A 23,878-nucleotide genomic window follows, 5' to 3' on the forward strand; every position below is an offset into this window, starting at 1 on the left:
AGGGACAGAAGAGTGGGGTCAGAAATAAAAAGGGGTACGAGACTGTGGAAAGCCCGGAAACCTCTGCTTCTATTGTGCAATAAAGCAATCGAAAGGTACGGATTTAATTTGGAATACGTTGATACGATCGAATCAAGAAAGTTAAAGCATTTTTCTTTAAGATGGTCTCTATGTGCTTTTACAGAACTAAGAACCTTTGGGCCATTCTGCTGATGGGTAAAGGAGAAGCAACCAATTAACAACCCAGGTGGGACTTGAACCCACAATCCCCAGCTCCGGAGGCTGATGCCTTATCCATTAGGCCACTGGGTTGTGTGGTGGTGCCACATCAGAGAGGAGAGAACGATAGATAGAGAGAGGGAATCCAAGAGGAAGAAGGTAAGACAGAGATCCATTTTGACCTCGGGTCTGCAACAGTCTTTCAGGTCTTAGTCGCCTTGAGTAGATGATGTAGCCAGTAGCCACTTTCCCGAGAAACTGAGATTTTTTTCTCTGCACATTGTCCAGAAGTGGTAAAATGCAGGTTTATAGTTTCAAGCTGAGCATTGCTGCACATGTGAGAACAAAACTTCAAACGTGTCCAAAGATCTACTCTATATGTGATGCTAAGGTAATAACTTGCTGCTAGTTTAAAAATACACTACAATGGTGTGGTGTGAATACCACAAAATTAAGGCCATCAACCGCTGGATACACTTGATTTGAGTTCTTTTACCCCAAGAGCGATACATTAACACTGAAATTGGGTGGGCGGGGCTTATATCCCTTGGTTCAGTGATGTTAATGTGCACACCAACACCAGAGTGATCCACTTCACTTCGCTGAAGCCAAAACTTCCAGCCACATTTTATCCACTGGCTCCTCAGCGCAGTATTGGGTCGTATTCCTCCAAGTGAAGGGCACAGTGGCCTCCACGAGAGTGTTCTCTGATGTCCTGGGGGAGGGGGGCATTAGCTTTGGATATTAGTCTGCTGTCCATCATCCTGCTGTACTCTGGTCTCCAGAGACTCTGAAAGGGGAAATAAAAGAAGTTGAAGGAGAGAAACGGAGGAGGAGATATCGTGTGTGTGTGTGTGTGTGTGCCTGGGCAAAACAGCCCTGCAGACCAATCAACAAATAAAACACATTTTCTTCATCCAATCATCTTGGAGTGCTGCTGTCTGTGTTTATGCGGGTGTCAAGGAGACGAGGTGAAGGATAAAGGTACATGTGACCACCAACACAGAGGATCTCTGAGGCCTCAGACTGTGTGTGTGTGTGTGTGTGTGTGTGTGTGTGTGTGTGTGTGTGTATGTGGGGGGATGCTGCTGCTGCAATGCGTAAATGCATCACAGCTTCATGCAGTCAGCTGACTTGTTGACTGACTGCCTCAGGGACAAAGTCTGATTATAGTCTGATCATAAAAAAAACATCATTCCATTGGATAATAACTGATACTTCAGATTACTGGTAACCACTCTCCATCATGGTGCAGCTCCACAATTCACAATGTGTGTTGGATTACTTGTAAAGAGCATTTAAAACCCCAGGCTGAGGAGGAACCAGCTAAAATATGATTTAGGGTGTACTGTCCCTTTAAGACTATTCACCATTCAGTCCTATGGTAGGTCCCCCCTCCTTTTTCCTTATTTTTTTCTCTTTTCTCTTTTTGATGTTTATGTATTACATTGCCTCTGGAACACAGGGAAAACAAATGGATTCTACTCTGTATTCTGATTTATTACATTTATATTTCTTCACACATATTTCTGTCAAAAATCACCAGAGAACCATGTCAAGAGTGTAGAAGGAAGGCTTAATTTTCTCCATAATCTTTGTGAGAAAAGAAACGATATGGAATAAATCAGGGGCAGCAGTCATTTGGATTACAGTGATTATATCCTTGTCTAGAAGTTGGCTGGAGCTCGTGTGACAATGCTTCTCGTTTGTTATTGACAGACTATTATTTTCATGACATCATTTCAGGAGAACCTTTAATCAAATCTTCACTATACCATCCTCAAAGTTGCCTTCTGCGCACGAAATAGAGGCTCGAAGATATTATTATGGGCTATTGCAGCCTTAAATCACAGGTGTCCGCTTTAGCTTGACGTAAGAGGTCGCCATATTGTGGTGTCAAGAGATCACCGCCTCCCGCATGAACAACGATGCTCTGAAAAGGTGGCGAAGGAAACGACTCGGCGTGACAACTGGAAATACTCCAGACGGTGTGTATGGGTGTTGAAGTAAAATCAAAACAGGATAACGAAGGCTAATGTTCTTGAGTGAATTAGATCGACACACAACAGGTCAGTATCAGTGGAGCAGAGGGACCATGGCCCAGCAGGGTTACGCGGCAGCAGGTAACTCAGAACCTGCTGTGGATCCAAGAACAAAACCAGGGATGGAGGTCTCTGCTTTCAGCTGCTCCTAGCTCACAGCATTTGGGTATCCTGGCTGTTCAATCACTGCACTGTGCACATTCTCTCTTCCCCTATATGCACTGAATTTTCCCCAAGCACCTGTCTGAAAGAGGAATGAAAGCCTTCAGGAGACCCCCCCCCCCCCTCCCCCCCATGGCTCTCTACAAAAACACTTGGAGAGCATCCAGAGGGAAACAGATCGTGTCCTAAAAAGCTGGTGCGGTGGAACCATCACGGAGTGATGCAGGGAAGAGAGGAACGTGACAGGATTCACACCCACCACACAACCAAATAAGAGCACAGGGGGGAGTGCAGTGGACAGCAAACACGAGGATTTCTCAGAAAGATGGAGATGGGAATGCCCTGCTGTGGGTAAAACAGCAGCGCTTCATGAGATTATTAAAAGTGGATCCAAATTAAAACACTCAGTTTGTTAAAGCAATTACAATAATTTAATAATAATTAAACAAATATTACAAAAGTCCTCAAACTGCTCCGTGCTATTGTTGTAATTGCTAAATCTACTTGCAGAAATTTCCTGATGCTGTGTGTGGAGTCTGGAGTTGAAATCATTGTATTTGTGATAGGTCTTTGCACAAATGGCCCAAAAAAAAGGGGGGTGGGGGGGCACAGAGAGCTGGATCGTAACCAGCCTCCCGTAGTTCCTGCGGAGCAGGTTGTCCTTGTCGCTCAATAGATGTAACTCTAAGGCGACTGATCACACAACTCATGTTTGTAACTTTACTGATCAAGACGGAGAAACGATGCGAAGCCAACGAAAAAAACAGCGACGTGATATTTGAACGGGGACTGTTGGCAGCAAGACTTTGTTGTTTCCGTCCTCGTGATGGACTGAGTAACAATCGAATACGATGACGCCAACGCAGGCAGGTAAAACATGGCGGGATGGAGCGATCTATCATTAGATAAACATTACCAAATAATATTTAAAAAAAATGAATCTGAAAAAGGACGCTGAGGTAAAGCACCACGGGGTCAAAAAGGTCAGTGTGCAGAATGTGGTGTGGGATTGTTAATTTATACCGTAGATGTTAGAGCAGTAGTGAGTGGATCACAGCAGTAGTGAGCGGATCACAGCAGTAGTGAGTGGATCACAGCTGCAGGCTTTATGAAGTGTGGTATAACAGTATAACATGCACCCCGGTGTCCAAGACGACACACATCCCTATCATGATGATGATGCTGACACAGCAGCTTTAGGGAACCAATGCATGGCTCTGTGAAATAAAAATAATGTTTTTTTGGGGGGGGCACTATTCAAGAGTGACACTCGATCAGGGGGCAGATTATGGACTGTGATTACAGTGAAAGTCAAGCTGCTTGGAGAGAGGTCGGAACTGGCCTGGTGAACAGGAACCTGGGGAACTACTGGTCAGAATGGATCGATGATTAAAATGGGTTTTTATATTTTATTCATGACTCAGGGCAGGAAGTGCTAAGTGTTAGAAACCCTCACTCGTAGTTTAAAGATAATTGCATACATACAGGGCATTTAGGTTGTCAGTAGTTAACTGGATGCAGCGTGGTAGGAGCTTTGTGATCAAAGCTCTGTGCTTGAGGTCCTTTCCAGATCAAGGATTGAAGTCCAGCATGTCCTTAATCATAAGGTTGCCTTTCATCCTATCCCTGCTGGGGGGTCAAGAGAGAGAGAGAAATAGACTGAGAGAGAGAGAGAGAGATAAACTGCTGATAGCACAATTTCCAGTGCAGTGGGCATCTTTGAATTGCACTGGGAGGGTCTGTGCATATTTGATATAAACACGGAGCGATATGATGACATCATCTCAACTAAACATGCCTTCTACCACAGAAAAGGTGCGCTATGATAATTAAACACTGCGAATAGCATATTCAAATGAAAAACACAGTTTATATCATGTGGAAACAGGCCTGGTTGTGTCTGTGCTGTGCTTGTAAAGGACTGCAGACGTGGAGATTCTTTCTGTCAAATGTTTCAGTTCCAGTTCAGTTTCAAAGGAGTAAAAAGGACGCTCTGTTCTGCTTTGCTGTGGCTGAAAATGTTCATGTGGTCTCTACTGTACATGTGACTGCGGATATGAAGTGTGCCCTTGAAAGAGACCTTGGCTTGTGTTGCAGTCATGGCAATGAGGGAGAAGCACTCAGGTTACACAGCTGCCACCCTGTGTACAATGTCGAGAAGTGCATCCCTTCGTTTTCGATGATGGAAATACATATGGAGTTTCTGATGTAAATACTATTTCCTGACAACACCAATGAAACCCAAAAGCTTGTTGTAATAATTTAGCCTCTTAGTGAACTGCCCGTTATTTCGTCAAAAACTCCCAGCTGTAATTTATCTCATGCAGCTACTGCAGAGCTGTTTATTGGATTGTCATTGGATTGTCTCTGGTGTGTTAAGAGTGAATTTGTCTGGAATAGATATGTTCCGAAATCGGTCTTGGCAAACAATCGTAAATATTAAACTTGTAGAATATTCAATAAAAGCTTTGTGTGTGGGGGGCCGCAGACGACTCCCACCTCATGACTCCGTGAATTGTGACGTGAAGCAGAATGCAGCCAAAGAAAATCACGTGTGATCTCGCGAGATTCTAGTTCAGCAATGGGACAGTGGTGTGCTTGTGGGGGTGCATCGCTCAAGCGGAACACCCAATACAGTACGATGAAACCTGTTCAATGCTTGCTTTTAAAAATTCTTCATGTGTGGGATCTCTAACGGATAAAAAAAACCTCAAGATATTCTTTCAGTGAAGTCGTGCAAATTTTCATTTTGTAGCAGGACTCGTTACTACAGCCCACGTCTTCCGAAAATTGCCACGTAAAATTCAGTCATGTCAGGTTGGCCCAAGTGAGCGACACGACTTCCGTTAACCGTCGTAGAAAATAAATAGCTGCCACCGATCAGCAAGCATTTCACCTGCAAATGCCGCTTGCATATTTAGATTTGTACACTATACACACACAGAAAAAAGCATAAAAAGTAGTGGAAGAAGCTTGCGGTTGTATGGAATTATATTACTGCTATTAACGAAGAACATATTAGTTTTGTATTATTAACCAAACAAAACAGATCGTTATTTTATTAGTCACATGCAATCGTGCTTTTAATGCATGTGTTGGATTTTAAGAATATATATACATTTAAAAAAAGCAACAACACATTTTTATTTTCATTCTGAGCCTGCAGAATCCGGTCACACTCTATTGTTGACGCTGAGAGGCCCCTCATGTTTGCTTAACAGTGTCCCGTAGCCTCTGGAAATTTACAGCATGAGATAAAATTTAAAAAAAAAAAAGCTGCGTGCCGGGACATTCAAGGTAACAACATCTCGTGTTCATCCATTAAGATAAAAAGAGCCTTAATAGTTAACTCATTTGAGAAATTAGCTCAATGGTAGTGTTAGCTAACTTTACGAGCTACGCTACAGTTAAACCCTCGCTGGGAATGACTGGGAGCGGCGTCACCGTTAACGATGCATCACTCCGAATAAAGTAACGTGCTGTTGCGAATATTATTCTTCGGCGGGGCTTTTTGGCTCCGATCTGCCCGGGGCTAACGTTTGTGCCCGGTCGGACCGTAAGACTAACGGTATAGACCTAAAGGGAGGCGGTGCAGAGCGACCAGTGCAGTTCGCTCCGCGGGACATTGTGCGATTCCAGGCGAAATGTAAATGTAAAAAATCCGAGTGGAGAAAACGGACCAGACTGTTTCCGAAATCGATTTAGCGAGTTTTCGTCTGAAAGCCAGAAGCAGCTGGAAGCAACCACCATCAGACGGCGTCTCTTCTGGTGCCTATTCTCAAGTATCTATGGATGAGAAAGCAACTACAATAAAACTACAATAAATACAAGAAAACGGATCCGGATCGTCCCGCATAAACTGGCAATTATGACATCGATGGCTGCGATCTGTTATCTGTTATTCAGCTTCCGCCCCCGTTAAAGGTGACGACCGCTATAAAGGCTCTTCAGGTGGGGACTAAAACCTTTTCGTGATTTATTTTTTATTATTTTACCAATGCTAGATTTAGTTTTGAAAAGATCAGAATATCTCCCCGCATTGTGCTCTTAGATAAGAGCTCCAGTTGTCTCAACTAACAAGTTTAATTCTCTTAAGTAAAGATTTTTGTCCGACCTGGATGACTGAGAACATCCATCGACATTAGTTTGACTTGACGTTGTAAACCAAGCCATTATGTCACGTATTTTAAATTAAAGAAAATCATATTTCTCGTCATAAACAATAGATGACAGTGTCTCATTATCAAAGAAAGTGACGGTGCTGAAACTAATTGTAACGTTGTAAACAACATTTGTCAATTTTGCGTTTTATGCCAGACAGTAACGATACAATTTGGATTAGATTCACCGACATTAGTTTGACTTCATATTTTAACTGTCTGGTAATCCCGAGGACAAAGTCCACAGTTCTTTGCCCTGTCTGCTTTTTATGCGATTCCAAATGAATAACTAACACTTTGCAATCGTCATTGTTGAAACGATACCAGGAAGTCAGAGAAATCTTTCAATTTGTCTTTAAAGTAGATTTAAAATGCCTCAAGGCAACAGAAAAGACCATTGTTGTCCCTGACAGAAAGAATCTCCCTGCAAGCGTTTTTCTTTCCCTGCATTTATTGCTTTTAAAGTGTAATTTTAAAGAAGGTATTTATGTAGAACTTGTATTACTGCTTGTGTAGTCCTTGTTTATGTATCATGTATTAGTCAGTGTTCTTAGTCAGTAATGTTAAGAAAAATGCAGATGGTTCAGTCTTCTGGCAGAGGTGAGACCAAATTCCAGATGTGTGGAGTGTATCATGTGAGACTGGATATAATGGCCCACAGAGACAAATGGCTCAACACTAGTTGTGAGACATTTTGTCACCTGCAGGATGAAATGGTGATGTAGTTCTCCCGTTGACCGCTAGATGGAGAATGAGTGTGTTTGAATGGGAGTGACAATTCAAGATAACGTAAATGAGATTGATCTGGCTGCATCTTCAACATTATTTTCAAATTTTCTTCATCCACTTTTTAATTGAATAAAATTTAATAACAACCAGGACAAAGCCTCCTCGTCCAAAAGCAACATGATTTTATGTTGAGAGGCAGCCTGGGAGCGGAGCCCTGCCCCTAAAGTGACCTGGGGAGACAGGTCTGCAGCCGGACTCTCTTTGGTAAGATGGCTGCAATAAATGACTTTCTTTTGCAAAGAAGACGTTAGTGGCCAACTCATACAGCCGTTTTGTGCGCTATCTGTGTTCCGGGTTTTGCTACTAACCAGGATGTGTGTAGGTTATTATTGGTTGTCACACACCTGGGTTTTTCACACACAGCAGGGTTGTGATGCAGAGGAGCTCAGAGCGTAGAAGATAATACAGATTGGGTCCTTTTTTACTGGTTTGTATTGTGTGACCTTTTGTTATGTGCAAGTGTCAAACGCCATCTGATTGATGCCAAGGGCTGCAACAGAAGTCCTATAGGATCAATTCCTTTGCTATTGGAGCATTTACCAGAGCTATCCTGAAACCTGGACCCAGTCAAGTGATGCAGTTTAACTCCTGGGTCAGATCTAATCTCTCATCTGATGGTCCCCCTCAAACATCCACATTACTGTGACGTTTTTATTGAACAATATATAACCACGACCCTTCCCAAAACCCCAATAAAAACCTCATTTGTGTTATTTATAGACTCAGTCCTAGAAAGTAATATAACTTTATTCCGTCACGTCCTTTAGTCAACATTTTGCCAGTTTGCTGTGTGTCGTGTTGGTGTGATGTCATGAAGACAGAGATGATTTAACACTTTGTGTTGACAAATCACACTCATCATCACACTTTTGGCTCTATTGTTAAAATCCCCCCACGTGCCTCTAATATACTTAAGTAGCACTCTCAGACCTTTTTCACTTTTGTTAATGGGTTAGGGTTAGTAAGTTTGTAAATGGAAGCTTATGAAAGTCGGTGATCTGCTCGCCAGTGGATCATTCGTCTCCTTTTTCCTCTCAGCCAATCGCTGTCCTCGACCCTGCCCCAGTCCAAAGCAGCCCCTCCCCTGCTGAATCTGTCACTGTGCCTCTTTCTGCCGTCCTTTCTCTTTCTTTCTCTAATGCTTAAAGGCTTTCACAAGCTCCCCCGCTCTCCACTAATTAATGCAGATTGGATAAAAAGCAGGAAGGGAGAAAATAGTTGGACTGAAACAAACCAGGGCAGAAGGTTGTATTAGAGCAGACTCCACGGACGCAGGATGGAAAAGCATCTAGGTTCTGTATGCATCAATCCACACGTGAGTCCATTTTCCCTCAACCCTTTATACGCACCGCCTACGTACCGCCTCGTCTTTGTGCTCTCTTTGTCAGACCACAATAATCATCTATTTCTTCAGTCCGTCCTCTCTTCCTCTGTGGCTGTGTCATCCCTCCGTTCGGTCTCAGCATGTGTCCCTTCCCCCATACCATCGTGCTAGCTGCTGATGCTGTCTTGTGATGCTTGAGTAAACGTCACGGTGTGATAAATGAGGTTCAGGGAAACTCACAGGATTGAATCTAAGACGGCTATTGATGCAGAAAGGCCTCACAGTGAGGATCAGGGCTGATCTCGCTTGTTTTCATTTGGAATTCACTGAACTCTTTTTAAAATGTTAACATGCGTGGCTGCCACAGCTTAGGTCATACCTGAATTCTTTTTTAGGTCATGTCAGTATGAAACAATCTTTTTTTATCCAAACAGAAGTGAGGAATTAGAACACACAGGCTTTTACATGGAAGGATTTATTATGTAAATGTTAAAAAGTCAGTGTAGCATCGTAATCTAACTGAAGGCTCCCAAATGAAGCAATAGAAATGTTTGTCTTGAACACATGATGGAATTTGATATTTGTACCTCAGTGGGAGTCTTTTTTCACATTAGCCCTTATTTGTTAACTTATTCTGATGTCAATGCTTTTTGATTCCTGTTCCTTGATGACTGCTATAAAACCATTTTGTCATTTTTAAAAGATTCTACCAAGGTTAGATTTAATTTTGAAAAAATGTTAAAGAACAGAATATCTGGGAACTGCACCCTTTTAGTGCACAATGGTGCCTTTATGTTGCAGAAAATGCCCAGGAAATGAGCTCACATGCAGTTTAATGGACATTTGTTCGACTTGACTTGACCAAGCCATTTTCTCACGTTTAGTAGTTCTTATTAAAATGCTTTCTTGTCATAAACAATAGATTGCAGTATCTCATTATCAAAGAAAGTGATGTGGTTGAAGCTAATTGTAACACTGTAAAAACAGCATTTGTCACTTTTGTGTTTTATGCCATACAGTAACGATACAATTTGGATTAGAGTGGACTTTCACCGACATTAGCATGACTTCATATTTTGTTTGAACTGCATGGTTGTTGTGAGGACAAAGTCCATAGTTCTTTGCTCTGTCTGCTTTTATTGCTTTTAAAGTGAAATTATAAAGAATGTATTTATGTAGAACTTGTTTTACTACTTATTTTTTGCTTATGTTTATGTGGTCATTTATTTTTTTAAGTGAAAGAAACAAATTCTAACAATCCCCTGGACTGCAGGACATTGTAGTCAGTGTTCTTAGACAGTAATTTTAAGAAAAATGCAGATGGTTCAGTCTTCTGGCAGAGGTGAGACCAAATTCCAGATGCGTGGAGTGTATCATGTGAGACTGGATATAATGGCCCATAGAGACAAATGACTCAACACTAGTTGTGAGACATTTTGTCACCTGTAGGATGAAATGGTGATGTAGTTCTCTCGTTGGCCGCTAGATGGAGAATTAGTGTGTTTGAACGGGAGTGACAATTCAAGTTAACGTACAACAAGATTGATCTGGCTGCATCTTCAACATTATTTTAAGATTTCCTTCGTCCACTTAGAGTTTATACAGTCGAAGTAATGCATTAATGTTGCTGGCTGGAAATGAAGTATAGAAAAAAATATACATTTCTACTACACCTAAGAAAATAATGATGTTTCAATGTTGATTGATTTAATAAAAACCAGGACAAAGCCTCCTCGTCCAAAAGCAACATGATTTTATGTTGCTGTTTCTTGAGAGGCAGCTTGGGAGTGGAGCCCTGCCCCTAAAGTGACCTGGGGAGACAGGTCTGCAGCCGGACTCTGACTTTCTTTAGCAAAGAAGTTGTTAGTGGCCAACTCATGCAGCCGTTTTGTGCGCTATCTGTGTTCCGGGTTTTGCTTCTAAACAGGATGTGTGTAGGTTATTATTGGTTGTCACACACCTGGGTTTTTCACACACAGCAGGGTTGTGATGCAGAGGAGCTCAGAGCGTAGAAGATAATACAGATTGGGTCCTTTTTTACTGGTTTGTATTGTGTGACCTTTTATTATGTGCAAGTGTCAAACGCCATCTGATTGATGCCAAGGGCTGCAACAGAAGTCCTATAGGATCAATTACTTTGCTATTGGAGCATTTACCAGAGCTATCCTGAAACCTGGACCCAGTCAAGTGATGCAGATTAACTCCTGGGTCAGATCTAATCTCTCATCTGATGGTCCCCCTCAAACATCCACATTACTGTTGTGTGACGTTTTTATTGAACAATATATAACCACACCCCCTCCCAAAAACCCCAATAAAAACCTCACTTGTGTTATTTATAGACTCAGTCCTAGAAAGTAATATAACTTTATTCCGTCACGTCCTTTAGTCAACATTTTTCCAGCTTGCTGTGTGTCGTGCTGGTGTGATGTCATGAAGACAGAGATGATTTAACACTTTGTGTTGACAAATCACACTCATCATCACACTTTTGGCTCTATTGTTAAAATCCCCCCACGTGCCTCTAATATACTTAAGTAGCGCTCTCAGACCTTTTTCACTTTTGTTAATGGGTTAGGGTTAGTAAGTTTGTAAATGGAAGCTTATGAAAGTCGGTGATCTGCTCGCCAGTGGATCATTCGTCTCCTTTCTCCTCTCAGCCAATCGCTGTCCTCGGCCCTGCCCCAGTCCAAAGCAGCCCCTCCCCTGCTGAATCTGTCACTGTGCCTCTTCCTGCCGTCCTTTCTCTTTCTTTCTCTAATGCTTAAAGGCTTTCACAAGCTCCCCCGCTCTCCACTAATTAATGCAGATTGGATAAAAAGCAGGAAGGGAGAAAATAGTTGGACTGAAACAAACCAGGGCAGAAGGTTGTATTAGAGCAGACTCCACGGACGCAGGATGGAAAAGCATCCAGGTTCTGTATGCATCAATCCACACGTGAGTCCATTTTCCCTCAACCCTTTACACGCACCGCCTACGTACCGCCTCGTCTTTGTGCTCTCTTTGTCAGACCACAATAATCATCTATTTCTTCAGTCCGTCCTCTCTTCCTCTGTGGCTGTGTCATCCCTCCGTTCGGTCTCAGCATGTGTCCCTTCCCCCATACCATCGTGCTAGCTGCTGATGCTGTCTTGTGATGCTTGAGTAAAAGTCACGGTGTGATAAATGAGGTTCAGGGAAACTCACAGGATTGAATCTAAGACGGTTGTTGATGCAGAAAGGCCTCACAGTGAGGATCAGGGCTGCTCTCGCTTGTTTTCATTTGGAATTCACTGAACTCTGTTTAAAATGTTAGTTTGTGTTATCCAAATAGACACATTAGAACAAGTTGAACACTGGCCTTTACAAGAAAGGAAAGGCTGTATTAGTAGTATAGAGGGCCAGCAGATGAAGCAATAGAAATATTTGCCCTGATGAAATTTGATATTTGTACCTCAGTGGGAGTCTGTTTTTTCTCATCAGCACTTGTTTGTTAGCTTGTTCTGATGTCAATGACCCCTCCATTCCTGTTCCCTGAACTGTTGCAGGATCAAATGCAGCTCAGTTGGTTACCCGCTCCTTTTTCTGTATGAATTGTCAGAACCCAATCTGCTCTGGAATTTGAGATTCCTGTGATTTCCCTCCACAGCTCAAAGATAAACACTAACTCGTGTGTGCTCTGTGGATATACCACCTTCAAAAAACCCAATCCAAAACTATTATTTTTCAAAATTCAAATGTCTGCGTGAAGATATAGCATTTTAGCAAGATTTTTATGTATATTCATGCTCTACATCTCTACAGTTGTCCGAGATCCCAGTAAATATGAAGTGTTGGTAAAAAAAAAAAAAATGAAAATACTTAATTATGACTTACCCTTGTCATTGAATCACTCCTTTTTTGGTTTTAGGAGTTTTACTATTGGAGAACGCAAAGAGTCAGAGAGAAAATGGACAGAAGGAGGATGGAAGATCAGAACCAAGTACGTTATCAAGTCACAATACCGGTAATAGAATATTTGGAGGTCATATGAAATACAAATTTTACATCATTTCTGTGTTGATTAGCAATTGTGTGGTTATTTTATCTAGTGCAAGAGGAAGCTGAGAGTGTGTGTGGCAACATGTAACAGAGCCGACTACTCCAAGCTCGCCCCCATCATGTTTGGACTCAAATCCCACCCGGATGAGTTTGAACTGGAGGTCGTGGTGCTTGGATCTCATCTCATTGACGACTACGGGTACGTTCAGACGGCGTCCTGCTGCTCTGCACCCACCCCAGTACTATATCTCTAAATGTTCTGCGATTGTTCATCGGCACTTCGTTGCCTGTCATTTTTCCTGCTCCACAGCAACACTTTTCGTATGATAGAGCAGGATGACTTCGACATCGGCTCAAAGCTTCACACTATTGTTCGAGGGGAGGACGAAGCAGCGATGGTGGAGAGCGTTGGGCTGGCCCTCGTGAAACTCCCCGATGTCATACAGCGACTGCATCCTGACATCCTGGTTGTACACGGCGACCGATTCGACGCGCTCGCTTTAGCCACGGCCGCAGCCCTGATGAACATTAGAATACTTCACGTGGAGGGTGGGGAGGTGAGCGGGTTTGCATTAGATAGGCAAATACACCGACGGTGACTGCTGGAGACCGTTGTTTGCTTATTGCATCAACCTTTAGTTCAAGCCTTACTTCTCTCATGCAGGTGAGTGGCACTATTGATGACTCGATCCGCCACGCCATCAGTAAACTGGCCCATTACCATGCCTGCTGCACGCGCATGGCAGAGCAGCATCTCATCGCCATGTGTGAAGACCACTCTCGCATCCTGCTGGCAGGCTGCCCTTCATATGATAAGCTGCTGCTGTCTCACCAGAAAGAGGACTACATGGATATCATCAAGAGCTGGCTGGGTATGCGTGGGGCAGGCATTCCTTCATCTGGTAAAAAATGATCGATGTTCACGTTGGCTGTCGTTTGTGTTCTAGGTGACAACGTGAAGGAACATGACTACATCGTGGCTTTGCAACACCCGGTTACGACTGACATCAAAAACTCCATTAAGATCTATGGGCTGATGCTGGATGCCCTGCTCTCATTCAACAAAACCACCCTCATCCTCTTCCCTAACATTGATGCCGGTTGGTTTCACTTTATCTTCCCTCCATATAAACAAACCTGCCTTCCTCAGAATTCTGACAGGAAGTATTACTAATGTTATGTTCCTGCCTCCCTGTAAACAGGAAGTAAGGAGATGGTGCGTGTGATGCGGAAGAAGGGGATTGAGCAGCACCCTAACTTCCGGGCAGTGAAGCACATTCCCTTTGAGCAGTTCATCCAGCTGGTGAACCACGCCGGCTGTATGATTGGAAACAGTAGTTGTGGGGTGAGAGAGGCCGGAGCCTTCGGCACCCCCGTCATCAATCTGGGAACAAGGCAAACTGGCAGGGAAACGGGTGAGCGTGCCAGAACGGAGTGCAAATAAAATTACCTAAATGTCTCGGGACGGTTTAAGGGAAATATGGCATGATCACATGACCCATGTTCTAATGTCCTAAACTCTCTACTCCACCGATTAGTCTCTCGAAGCGGCCTACTGCCATCTCAGAATGTTGGTTATCTCGCTGGGATTTGCATCAGCGCTGGATAACTCAGCCTTTTGGATTGATTGAATCATTTCTTTTCCTTGCTGGCAGGTGAAAACGTTTTGCACGTCAGAGATGCTGACACTCATAATAAGATCTACCACGCGTTGGAGCTGCAGTTTGGAAAGCGATATCCATGGTATTATCGAGCATTTTTTCCTTTCTTCTATTCTCTCCCTTAGACTGTGTCCTCCACTTTGCCGTAGTTATTTCATATGACAGTAAAGTGTAGTTACACACATGAAAAATTTACAGCACGTTTAGGTTTCAGAAGTACATTTGGATGGTGAAACTGCACAGCTAACGTGTTTCTGTTTTGCATCAGCTCCAAGATTTATGGTGATGGCAACGCAGTGCCTCGCATTCTCAAGTTTTTAAGTAGCATTGACCTGGATGAGCCCCTCCAGAAGACGTTCTGTTTTCCCCCAGTGAAGGACCCAATCTCCCAGGACATCGATCACATTCTGGAGACACAAAGCGCTCTGGCTGTTGACCTGGGAGGCACCAACCTCAGAGTGGCCATCATCTGCATGAGGGTAGGATCCAAGAATGATCCAAATATTTCATAATGATAATTGTATGTTAGTATACCTCTCTAGTCCTCTTCACGTCCTCCCTCTCTGTCCAGGGCAACATAGTGAGGAAGTATACACAAGCCAATCCAAAGACTTTTGAGGCCAGAATGCAACTCATATTGAAGATGTGTTCAGATGCCATGCGAGACGCAGTTTTTCTGAACTGTAGAATACTGGGTGTTGGTATGAGAAACACACACTCACAGTTTTTTACTTAAATTTGAGTTTAGACATTTAATCACACCGGACCCTTTCTACATCTCAGGAGTGTCCACAGGTGGGCGTGTGAACCCGCAGGAGGGTGTAGTGCTGCATTCCACAAAACTGATCCAGGAGTGGTCCGCGGTGGACCTGAGGACACCCATCTCTGATGCCCTCCACTTACCCGTCTGGGTCGACAACGATGGCAACTGTGCCGCTTTGGCAGAGAAGAAGTTTGGCCATGGCAAAGGAGTAGAGAACTTTGTCACTGTCATCACAGGAACTGGTGAGATGTCAGGAGAAATCCATCAGCAGTTTATATGGTCTCCATGGATTTAATAAGATCATCTTAATTATTTAAGAATGTTTAATATAAGTAAAACTTCAAACTGACTTTTTAAACTAAATGGCTACGTGTAGTGCTGTTTTTTTTTCTGTTTTAATAAAAAAAAAAAATTGAATCTATTGAAATTTTGAATAAGAAAGCGGTTTTGTCTCTTTAAAGGTATTGGAGGGGGAATTATCCATCAGAACGAGCTGGTACATGGAAGTACCTTCTGCGCAGCTGAGTTGGGCCACATCATGGTGTCATTTGATGGCCCGGAGTGTTCCTGTGGAAGCAGAGGATGCATAGAATCCATTGCATCTGGCATGGCCCTGCAGAGAGAAGCCAAGAGGCTGCACGATGGTGAGTGTGTGTTTTCGTCTGTAAACTCATCTGAAGACTTTAGGAATGTTTGGGAGCGAATGTCAGCTACTAAATACACGTCACAAGATATTCAATGTCATCCAGCATTGATTACAAACATCTCTGTGTGGTTTGTGTCTTTTTAGAGGATTTGTTGAAGGTGGACGGACTGGATATGAAAATATCAGACCCAATCACCGCTGCCCATCTGATCAATGCAGCAAGGCTGGGCAACTCCAAAGCTAACATTGTCCTGAACAAAGGTCAGCGCACAAGTGTGGAAGCATGCACTCACTCCCGCAGAAGCTCATCTTAAATGAAGATATATTTAAATGACCAAAATACTGTAATTTACATGTTGTTTTCTCATCACCACAGCCTCCACAGCACTAGGGATGGGCATTATTAACATCCTCCACATAATGAACCCTTCACTGGTGATCCTGTCTGGAGTCCTGGGCTCTTACTACCAGGCACCAGTGCAGCGCACCATAATGGAGAGGGCCCTGTTTTCCGCACAAAGCGTCAAAGTTGTCATCTCAGATTTGGAGGAGCCTGCTTTACTTGGAGCAGCTAGCATGGTCTTGGATTATGCTACAAGACGAATATATTAAAGGATTTACTGGTGTTTAAGGTTGTTTTTTTTTTCAAAGATAGTAGCAGCTGTACCAGCCAGGTCTACACATACGCACGAGAGGAAGCTGTACATTATGAAGTCTGATCAGTAAAGGAAGTTACAGAAATACACATTCACACACCTGTGGCTAATCATGCAGGCCGGATGTGAACAGTGGGTCCATTGTACAAATAAGACATCACAGACATTCATGGTATGGTAATATTGTCTGATTGCAAAGCCACTGTAAAGCCAAACTACGGTACTAATGAAGGACAGGATTCTATGAGTCAGCCTGAATTAAACCTTTGTTAAATGTGACCAAAATATTCTATGGCTTCCCAAAATCCTTCTGAATTGCATACTGCCTCACATTATGAAGCATCTTTAATCAAAAGGTATTGTTTTATTTTTCACTGTTTTTAAATTATTTGACATTTTGGATGATGAAAGTGCTTTGAAACTGTCTTGAGTAATTGCAAAAGTTTCACGAGTACTCATGATAAATGAAGAAAGGGGTGCAATCGTGCTGAAATATAATCATGAAGTGTTTGGACCATAAGATTTTTTTTAATGTCTTAATACCCTGGAGTTTCTTCATGCGCTCTTGTATGTACTCATATCCTTGGCTGTAATTGTTAATTGAAACTTGATTCATTTTGTATGTTTTGTTTTAATTTTTTTCTAAAAATGTTGGTTTTGCCTTCTGGGGCAACATCTTTATAGACAATGTGGAAAATGGGGGTTTTGTCCCAATCACAATAATAAAAGATGGATCCTTTCATAAACTATCAAAACAAAACAAAACACAAAAATTGATCATAACTCCAACAGAGCTTGGATAGGTTAGATGTTGGAAAATCGATTTGATACCACCTGCAATGTCACCTTGAGTCAGTTGATACTGGAGACTGCCAGAGTTAATAATTAAATAGCTTGACGTTATACTTAGTCACGATGCATGAATCCAATGTCAGGGGATTGACGGTGAACAGAGAAAAACTAAAGTAATTAATAATTAATAATTTAATGTTAAAAGTTCATCTTAGTGTCCCATTTAAATAAAAAATGACCAAATATCGCGCTTTTTCACAGCTGAATCTCGCACTAACTGCGGATCACAGCTCAGACGTCACGTAGCAGGTCATGGGACCCGTAAACCAGGAGACTTAAGCATGTGATTGGTCAGCTGCTGCTAAAGCCTTTTTCCAATTGGTCCTCGCTCACGTCAATCAGCGTACTTGGCCTCTGATTGGTCCGTCGACCTTTTCCGTTTTCGACGGCTCTCGGCATATTTTCGTTGTCCTTCTTCCCGTTGAGATAATCGAAATCGGTCAACCGCAGCACCTGTCCGGCGTTCACCGCGTTCATCTCCACGCAACTAATACAACAATGGACGATTTTGACATGCTGAACGCGCCCGCCACCGGGAACGGTGTCGGCGTGGAAGAAGATCCCGCCGCTGCCTTTTTGGCTCAGCAAGAAAGCGAAATCGCCGGGATTGAAAACGACGAAGGCTTCAGCATCCTGGACAGCGGAGACGTCCCCTCGTCGCTGACCGACTCCAACGGTGGGTGCAATCTACCACAACGCCAATTCCACTTTTACACTTGTAATCCGAATCGGTCCTATCGATCGTTTACATTGTCCACATTTGAGCCAGTATGTGCCCAAGCTTGACGCCTTTAGCCGGCTTGCTAACGTTAGCTACGCCTGTGTAGCTATCATCAATACATTAGCCAGCTAAAGGCAACACGATCCTGTGTAGTCAGTAAAGACAAAATGGAGAATGAAACCGAAGTATAATGACATATTTAGGTGTTTATGGAGCCTCTCGCCCGCGTTAAGGTTCGTTTCAATGGGTGAAGCGGCCCGATAACATCAGCCGCCTCATTCATTAGGTTGCACCGGGGTTGGGAATGCGACATATTCAACGTGTTTGCATTTAAAGTGACAACCGCAAGAGGAAATCCATGGATCTCCATCGACCTTCGACCGACCATAACTGCCTCGTTTCCTTGAAGCCGCAGCTTGGATGTGGTTTTGCAATAGTAATCTGCCAGAGCTGCTGACATGTGCATTCTTTGTCGTAAATGGCCAGGGTGGGCAATGATGCAATGTGTTATAATGTGCATTGTTTCTTGTGTAATTTATTCTTTTTGGACTACTCGATCCTTTCAAATTCTGATTCCTTTTTTTTTTAACTGTCTTTTTCTAGGTGGTGCCGTCAATGGAGATTTTCACGGGGTAATTTTCCCAACATGGTCTCATTTTGGTCTTCATGTTGATTTGTTCATTTCTCCTCTTTGCATCTGTTTAAATAAAACACGGAAAAGGGGACCTTTCCAGAACCAAGCCCAATCTCTAATATTTTCAATAATTTAAGCATTTGGTAACTATGTCGTTGCAATATCAATGACCAGAATCCTAATAATAAATCCTGCATCCTGAAATCCTCGAAAGAATGCATCTACATTTTCAATACACGATAGTCAAAAATGGTCTGAGGTCTGAATAGCTGAGTAAACTCTTGCCAGCTTCCTTTTCCTGTCCTGCCATTGCAAAATGGCTTTATTTTGCAATGACAGGACCTTTCATTTGAAATGTTAAGACTCAACACTGATGAAATGAATGCTTCCAAGTAAAAACTCAGAAATGTGGCGCTTTTGTTGAATCATGGTGGAGTTTTGGCCAGTGTAGCTTTATCTCTGTTGAAAAAGCAGCCTGATTCACAGAAACTGTTAATGGTGGTGCCTGTTACCTTTTATTGTTTTCGTTTTATTCCAGGAAAGTAATGGTCCATCGGACGCCTATGCCGCTATCTCCAATGCAGACCGGCTTCAAGCTGAGCCTGAAAGCCTACGCAAGTGGAGGGAGGAGCAACAAGATAGGCTGGAGGTGCTAGGTAATACAGAACACATCACAATTCCTTATTTTTCTGATTGTACCTTCCTCTGGCGTTTCCCTACCCAACTCTTGAGCACACCTCCCTCTGTTCCTGTCAGATAAGAATTCTCGCAAGCAGGAAGCGGAGTGGAAGGAGAAGGCCAAGGTGGAGCTTGAAGAGTGGAATGCCAGGCAGAACGAGCAGCTGGAGAAGACCAAAACCAATAACAGGTACTGGTTTTGCTGACCTTTAGTGTTGGGACGGTCAAACACGGGAACAAGGGAGCCAATAGGTTGATATGTGCATTAATTTTTGATCTAACTGTTGATGTCTAATCATTTAGTGCTTCACATTTAGTGGTCATGTGACTGAGAGTTGGGTTTTATCCCCCAACAGTCACATGAGAGCTCATCACGTTACATTTCTGTGTCACTTTCCTTCACTAATCACCACTAAACACCGTTATTAATACATTAGCTGCAGCCACAACTCACTTCTTAACGGTGCGTTTGGGATATGATTCCTTTCACATTGATTTTCTGTCCAAGACACGTTACTCTTTTCGACAGCGATCGTTAGGTTGCTTAATGTAAACTGATTAAAATGAAACAGCACGAACAGACATTAATTGTCTTAAATATGTAAAAGTCACCAGGAGATTCGACGTTAGCTTCTCTGACCCTTTGAAACCGGATGTTGCGTTTGAAAATGGAGGCCTGGTTGAGTGTTAACCTGTTGTGCTTGTGTTTCCATCCCTTTTACGGCTGTCTCTCTTCTTTCCTGCCTTCTCGCTGCTCTGTCCGTGGGGCGGACGTTTGTCCAGGGTGCTGGATGAAGACTTCTACAAGCAGCCCTTCTCTGAACTCATTGGTTATGTGTATGTTGCTCCAACTAACATCCTCCCCCCTTCGTCTTCCTTTGTTTTTGTTTTCTCCGCTGTCATTTGTTCCCAACCATTAAGTCTTTGACATAGTTTCCTTCCCCTGTTGTCATGTTCTTTGAGCCATCTTAGATTTTATTTTTAAAGGGATTTGGCAACTTTTTTTATTACTTCTTTCAGGTTTTACAAACAGGAAAGTTGCCCTTCCTGTGGTAGGGGTCATGAAGCCATAAGGTTTTGTGTCTGAACCCTGTCATACATTTCTCCTTTATTCCTTTTAGATGCAGAAGAGTTCATTTTTTAAAGCCACATTTGGACCTTGTTGTGAAACACACAGTTGAAAAGAAAATCTTAATCGTCACTATACAACACAACGAGATTTAGCTTGACGGAAAATACACAGAAGCATGTGTACACAAATAAATATGAGTAATCTGGATCAACGAAGGTAAATAACAAAAGTTACCGTATCCTTTAGTGTTTCATCATTTCTTTTTGATCATTTGTGTTGTGTTCTGAGAACGCTTTATTCGCCCCCTTGCCCTGCATGTCATTATTGTCTGGATCTCAGGATATCTCAGGGAATGACCTTCCATAAGACAAGTCTTGAGTCTTCCATTGTTCCTTTACCTACGTTTCTCTCTTCCACAATCATTTCGGCAAAAAAGGTTTTGCAAACACGTATTTCCTTTCCTCAAGAGTTTATCCAATGAATCTGGTTTGACTTGTTTCAATGTTTGTGTTTTTTTTCCCTTCAAATTAAGCCAAATACCATTAATTCAGTCAGGATTATTTGTTTGAAGCAGCTGTGTTTGTCCCCACGTGGACGTTGAGGTTTCCTTGATATTAAAATGATATAAATAAACTAAGATACACCTTGTTTCTCTAGTTGAAACAGGTTCCCAGTTTCTAAAGTGATGTTAAATGTATATTAATGATTTTTGAGGATGCCACGTGTGACATCATGGAAGCCACAACTGCTTCAAACTAAACAGTGGTGATGCTCTTTTCGAGCGTCGGCTGCTCCAGGCTGGTCTTCAGGACGATGTGATTCCAGTCGTTTAACCTGTGCAGCCTTTGGTTTTCCTATCAAGTCTCAGTGAAAATCTAATCTGCGTGGTGATGTCCTTCCTTTGTACATATATTTAAAAAAAACCAAATCAACACCTTAAAGTTGTCCGATTTGGCCGTTCTTCGTGGAGCTCCAGTTGGTGGTGTGGGTGCAAATGGTGGACATTTATGGACATTTTCAGGAGGTAAGAAAAGTGTGGAGATCATTTCTAGACGGTGTGTTTCCCACGCAAGGCCAAAGGCTGCACAGCGAACCTGCCGCTTAGTCGAAGGTTATTGATACAAAGAAAAAAATGCTCTTTGCATGCCAGCTTTCAACATCTGCATTCAGCTCATTTTTGTTGTCTTTCATTTTACTCCCTCTCTCTTCTAAATTCTGACTTGTGAAACTGTTTCTCCCTGTTTTTCTTTTTCTATGCACCTTAAAGCACACACATTAACCATCCTTGCTACCGCCTAGACCAGTTAAGTAAACATACAAAACCCAGACTTTCCATAATGCTTTTTTAAAACTCTTTACAGGGGGGTAAATGCACTCCTCTTTCCGTGTGTTTACGTCATGTAATGTGTCCCCATCCCAACGGTTAAATCCACTGCCTAAACGTTTAAGTCGGTGTTCTCGTGGTGTCGTTTTCCTCCCCGTGTTCTGCTCTTGGTTGTGACAGTGAATGTTCATTGGCTTCCCATTTCCATTTTGCTTTGTGTAATGTGATGTTCATACAGTAGCTGCTGGGGTTTTTGCTTGCAGGGTGGGATGAAACCATACAAATATCTGTGTGTAACTAGAAAAAGAGCATGGCAGTGGAAGTACGAGTTTGTGGGCGGGATTTAGTTCAACCCTAACGGGTAGTTTGCATCTCAAAATGTCTCGTAAGAGTCACACCTCAGTTCTCCTTTATTTCCTTTGATGTTATTTGTGTCAACTTTATGTGGGAAGTCTGACACAAATGTGTTGTTTGGTGACTGTGAGCACGCAACTATAAGAAGAACTAGATCTGTTTCTACAAATCTATGAGTAGCCTGCTACACATGCAATCCTGGGGCAAGTTAAACGGTGTGTAGGACCAGAAAAGACTCACTCCTGGATGTTGCATAGTTTTCTTTACAATTCTCTCACTTGTTTTTTTAAAAAAAAAGCAGATTTATTAAGTCTAAAGCAGATTGCAGGACTATTGCAGCCACCTCTCCCTCTTTGTGGGCATTATCGGATGTCTCAACCCCAAGCATGAGTCTACTGAACCAAAAAAAAATCAAATATTGCTTTTTTTGATGCAATTGCTTTTACAATATTTTAAATGATCTGTATTAATTTGAAGTGATTCTAAATTCACCCAAAGTCTGAGTTTTCTGATGTGTTAAGCGAAGGGCTTTCTCTGGGGGGGGTTCCGTGTACCACTACATTTTGCCTCTTCATCCACTGATTGTTCCTTTCGCTGTGTCCTCTCTGTTGCGTGCAGGGCAGCAGAGGAGGCCATGATTTCAGATCTCGATGACAACAACCCCGGCACAGAGTGGGAGCGGGTGGCTCGGCTCTGCGACTTCAACCCAAAGTCCAGCAAGCAGGCCAAAGACGTGTCTCGCATGCGCTCCGTCCTGATCTCCCTCAAACAGTCCCCGCTGGTCCGTTAGACGGGCTGATCCGCTCGGGGTTTCATACTATATCATCTCTCTGTCACTACTCAATATCCAACCCATCTACTCGTCTCCCACCATAGGCTGAATACTGAAGAGAAGTGGACTTCTGCCCCTTCTCTGCTTCTCTATTAATCTTGCAGTGCAGTGGAAGGTCGTGGTCCCACCTTCACCTGAGTCCTCCAAAGGGAAAAAAAAATAAAAACCCTGAAGCACCAGCTCAAAATGTTCTGCCTTTGAATGGTTTTCACTCACAGGTCTTAGCATTCCATCTTCCAGTGTTTCCTTCTGTCCATTTAAGAGCAGGTCTCGTCCTGTGGAAAGTTGGACACTTGTCTAGAGAGCGGTGACACCAAAGGGAAGGATGGAATATTTGAGCCTACAGCAGTCAACACCATTCCCATTATGCTGTATTCTCTTTTCAGTATATGTTTTTTTTTTTGTTTTTGAGGACCAAATAGCATAAAACTAATTAGTCTGTGTACTTTGAAGTGTGTGTAGAGCCCGCTTGTGGTATGTGATGTTATTTCAATCTATGCATTTCCCTTTTTCCGAAATCTCTCCGGTCAGGAAAAGAACAACGTCCAGTCATTGCAGTAAATGTGACCAGTTTGTGTGTTTTTAAATCTCAACGGTGTGTATGTACACTATACGTGTACCTATGTACATATACAGAAGCCTATATATAAATACAGTATATAAAAACTATGTCACTGAAATTAGGCAGTTTACAAGAGTAGATATTGGCCAGCTGTTGCTTGACCTTGAGTGTTCATTGTCTGGTTGATTTCGTTATCAGTAAAAAAGTGAAACTATGTCATCTTGTCTTCACTTTACACTCACTCATATTAGCTGGAACTGAGGCTTAAAACCCTGTGCACTGAGTCGGTGTTTTAAATTAATTTACTACTTTATTGAAAATACCTGGACTACGTGACAGCCTATCACATTAGCTCCAGTGTAAATACTTTAAATATGATACATGGACTCAAGGACAGGATCGAGTTT

At 42.6% G+C, this 23,878-nt stretch overlaps 2 protein-coding genes and 1 non-coding gene across 12 annotated transcripts; 2 read left to right on the forward strand and 1 right to left on the reverse strand.

Moving 5' to 3' along the window:
• Positions 1-239: 239 nt before the first annotated feature.
• trnar-ccg (transfer RNA arginine (anticodon CCG)) lies at positions 240-312 on the reverse strand. The gene has a single exon. It is a non-coding gene; the product is annotated as a tRNA-Arg (tRNA).
• A 5,261-nt stretch (positions 313-5,573) lies between these two features.
• On the forward strand, positions 5,574-17,182 carry gne (glucosamine (UDP-N-acetyl)-2-epimerase/N-acetylmannosamine kinase). 8 transcript variants are annotated; one of them, XM_029851536.1, is made up of 14 exons: positions 5,574-5,720; positions 12,586-12,681; positions 12,767-12,915; positions 13,027-13,273; positions 13,381-13,588; positions 13,664-13,816; positions 13,919-14,131; positions 14,372-14,459; positions 14,646-14,856; positions 14,949-15,078; positions 15,161-15,382; positions 15,602-15,784; positions 15,931-16,047; positions 16,163-17,182. In XM_029851536.1, the coding sequence occupies exons 2-14, from the start codon at positions 12,625-12,627 to the stop codon at positions 16,396-16,398; spliced, it is 2,214 nt and encodes a 737-aa protein (XP_029707396.1). In that variant the 5' UTR covers positions 5,574-5,720; positions 12,586-12,624; the 3' UTR covers positions 16,399-17,182. The 8 variants fall into 8 exon arrangements, with proteins under 8 accessions (XP_029707396.1, XP_011611362.2, XP_011611363.2 ...); XM_011613060.2 differs by having other exon boundaries at positions 5,575-5,720; positions 12,586-12,657; XM_011613061.2 differs by lacking the exon at positions 5,574-5,720 and adding an exon at positions 5,798-6,374.
• Positions 17,183-17,680: 498 nt separating this feature from the next.
• Positions 17,681-23,685, forward strand: clta (clathrin, light chain A). Of its 3 annotated transcripts, XM_029851538.1 has the most exons (7): positions 17,681-17,970; positions 18,619-18,647; positions 19,188-19,305; positions 19,406-19,517; positions 20,111-20,164; positions 21,667-21,702; positions 22,696-23,685. In XM_029851538.1, the coding sequence occupies exons 1-7, from the start codon at positions 17,793-17,795 to the stop codon at positions 22,865-22,867; spliced, it is 699 nt and encodes a 232-aa protein (XP_029707398.1). In that variant the 5' UTR covers positions 17,681-17,792; the 3' UTR covers positions 22,868-23,685. The 3 variants fall into 3 exon arrangements, with proteins under 3 accessions (XP_029707398.1, XP_029707399.1, XP_003972559.1); XM_029851539.1 differs by lacking the exon at positions 21,667-21,702; XM_003972510.3 differs by lacking the exons at positions 20,111-20,164; positions 21,667-21,702 and having other exon boundaries at positions 17,687-17,970.
• Positions 23,686-23,878: the final 193 nt, after the last annotated feature.

This window comes from Takifugu rubripes, chromosome 17 (genome assembly GCF_901000725.2).
Source record: "Takifugu rubripes chromosome 17, fTakRub1.2, whole genome shotgun sequence".
NCBI lineage: Eukaryota > Metazoa > Chordata > Actinopteri > Tetraodontiformes > Tetraodontidae > Takifugu > Takifugu rubripes.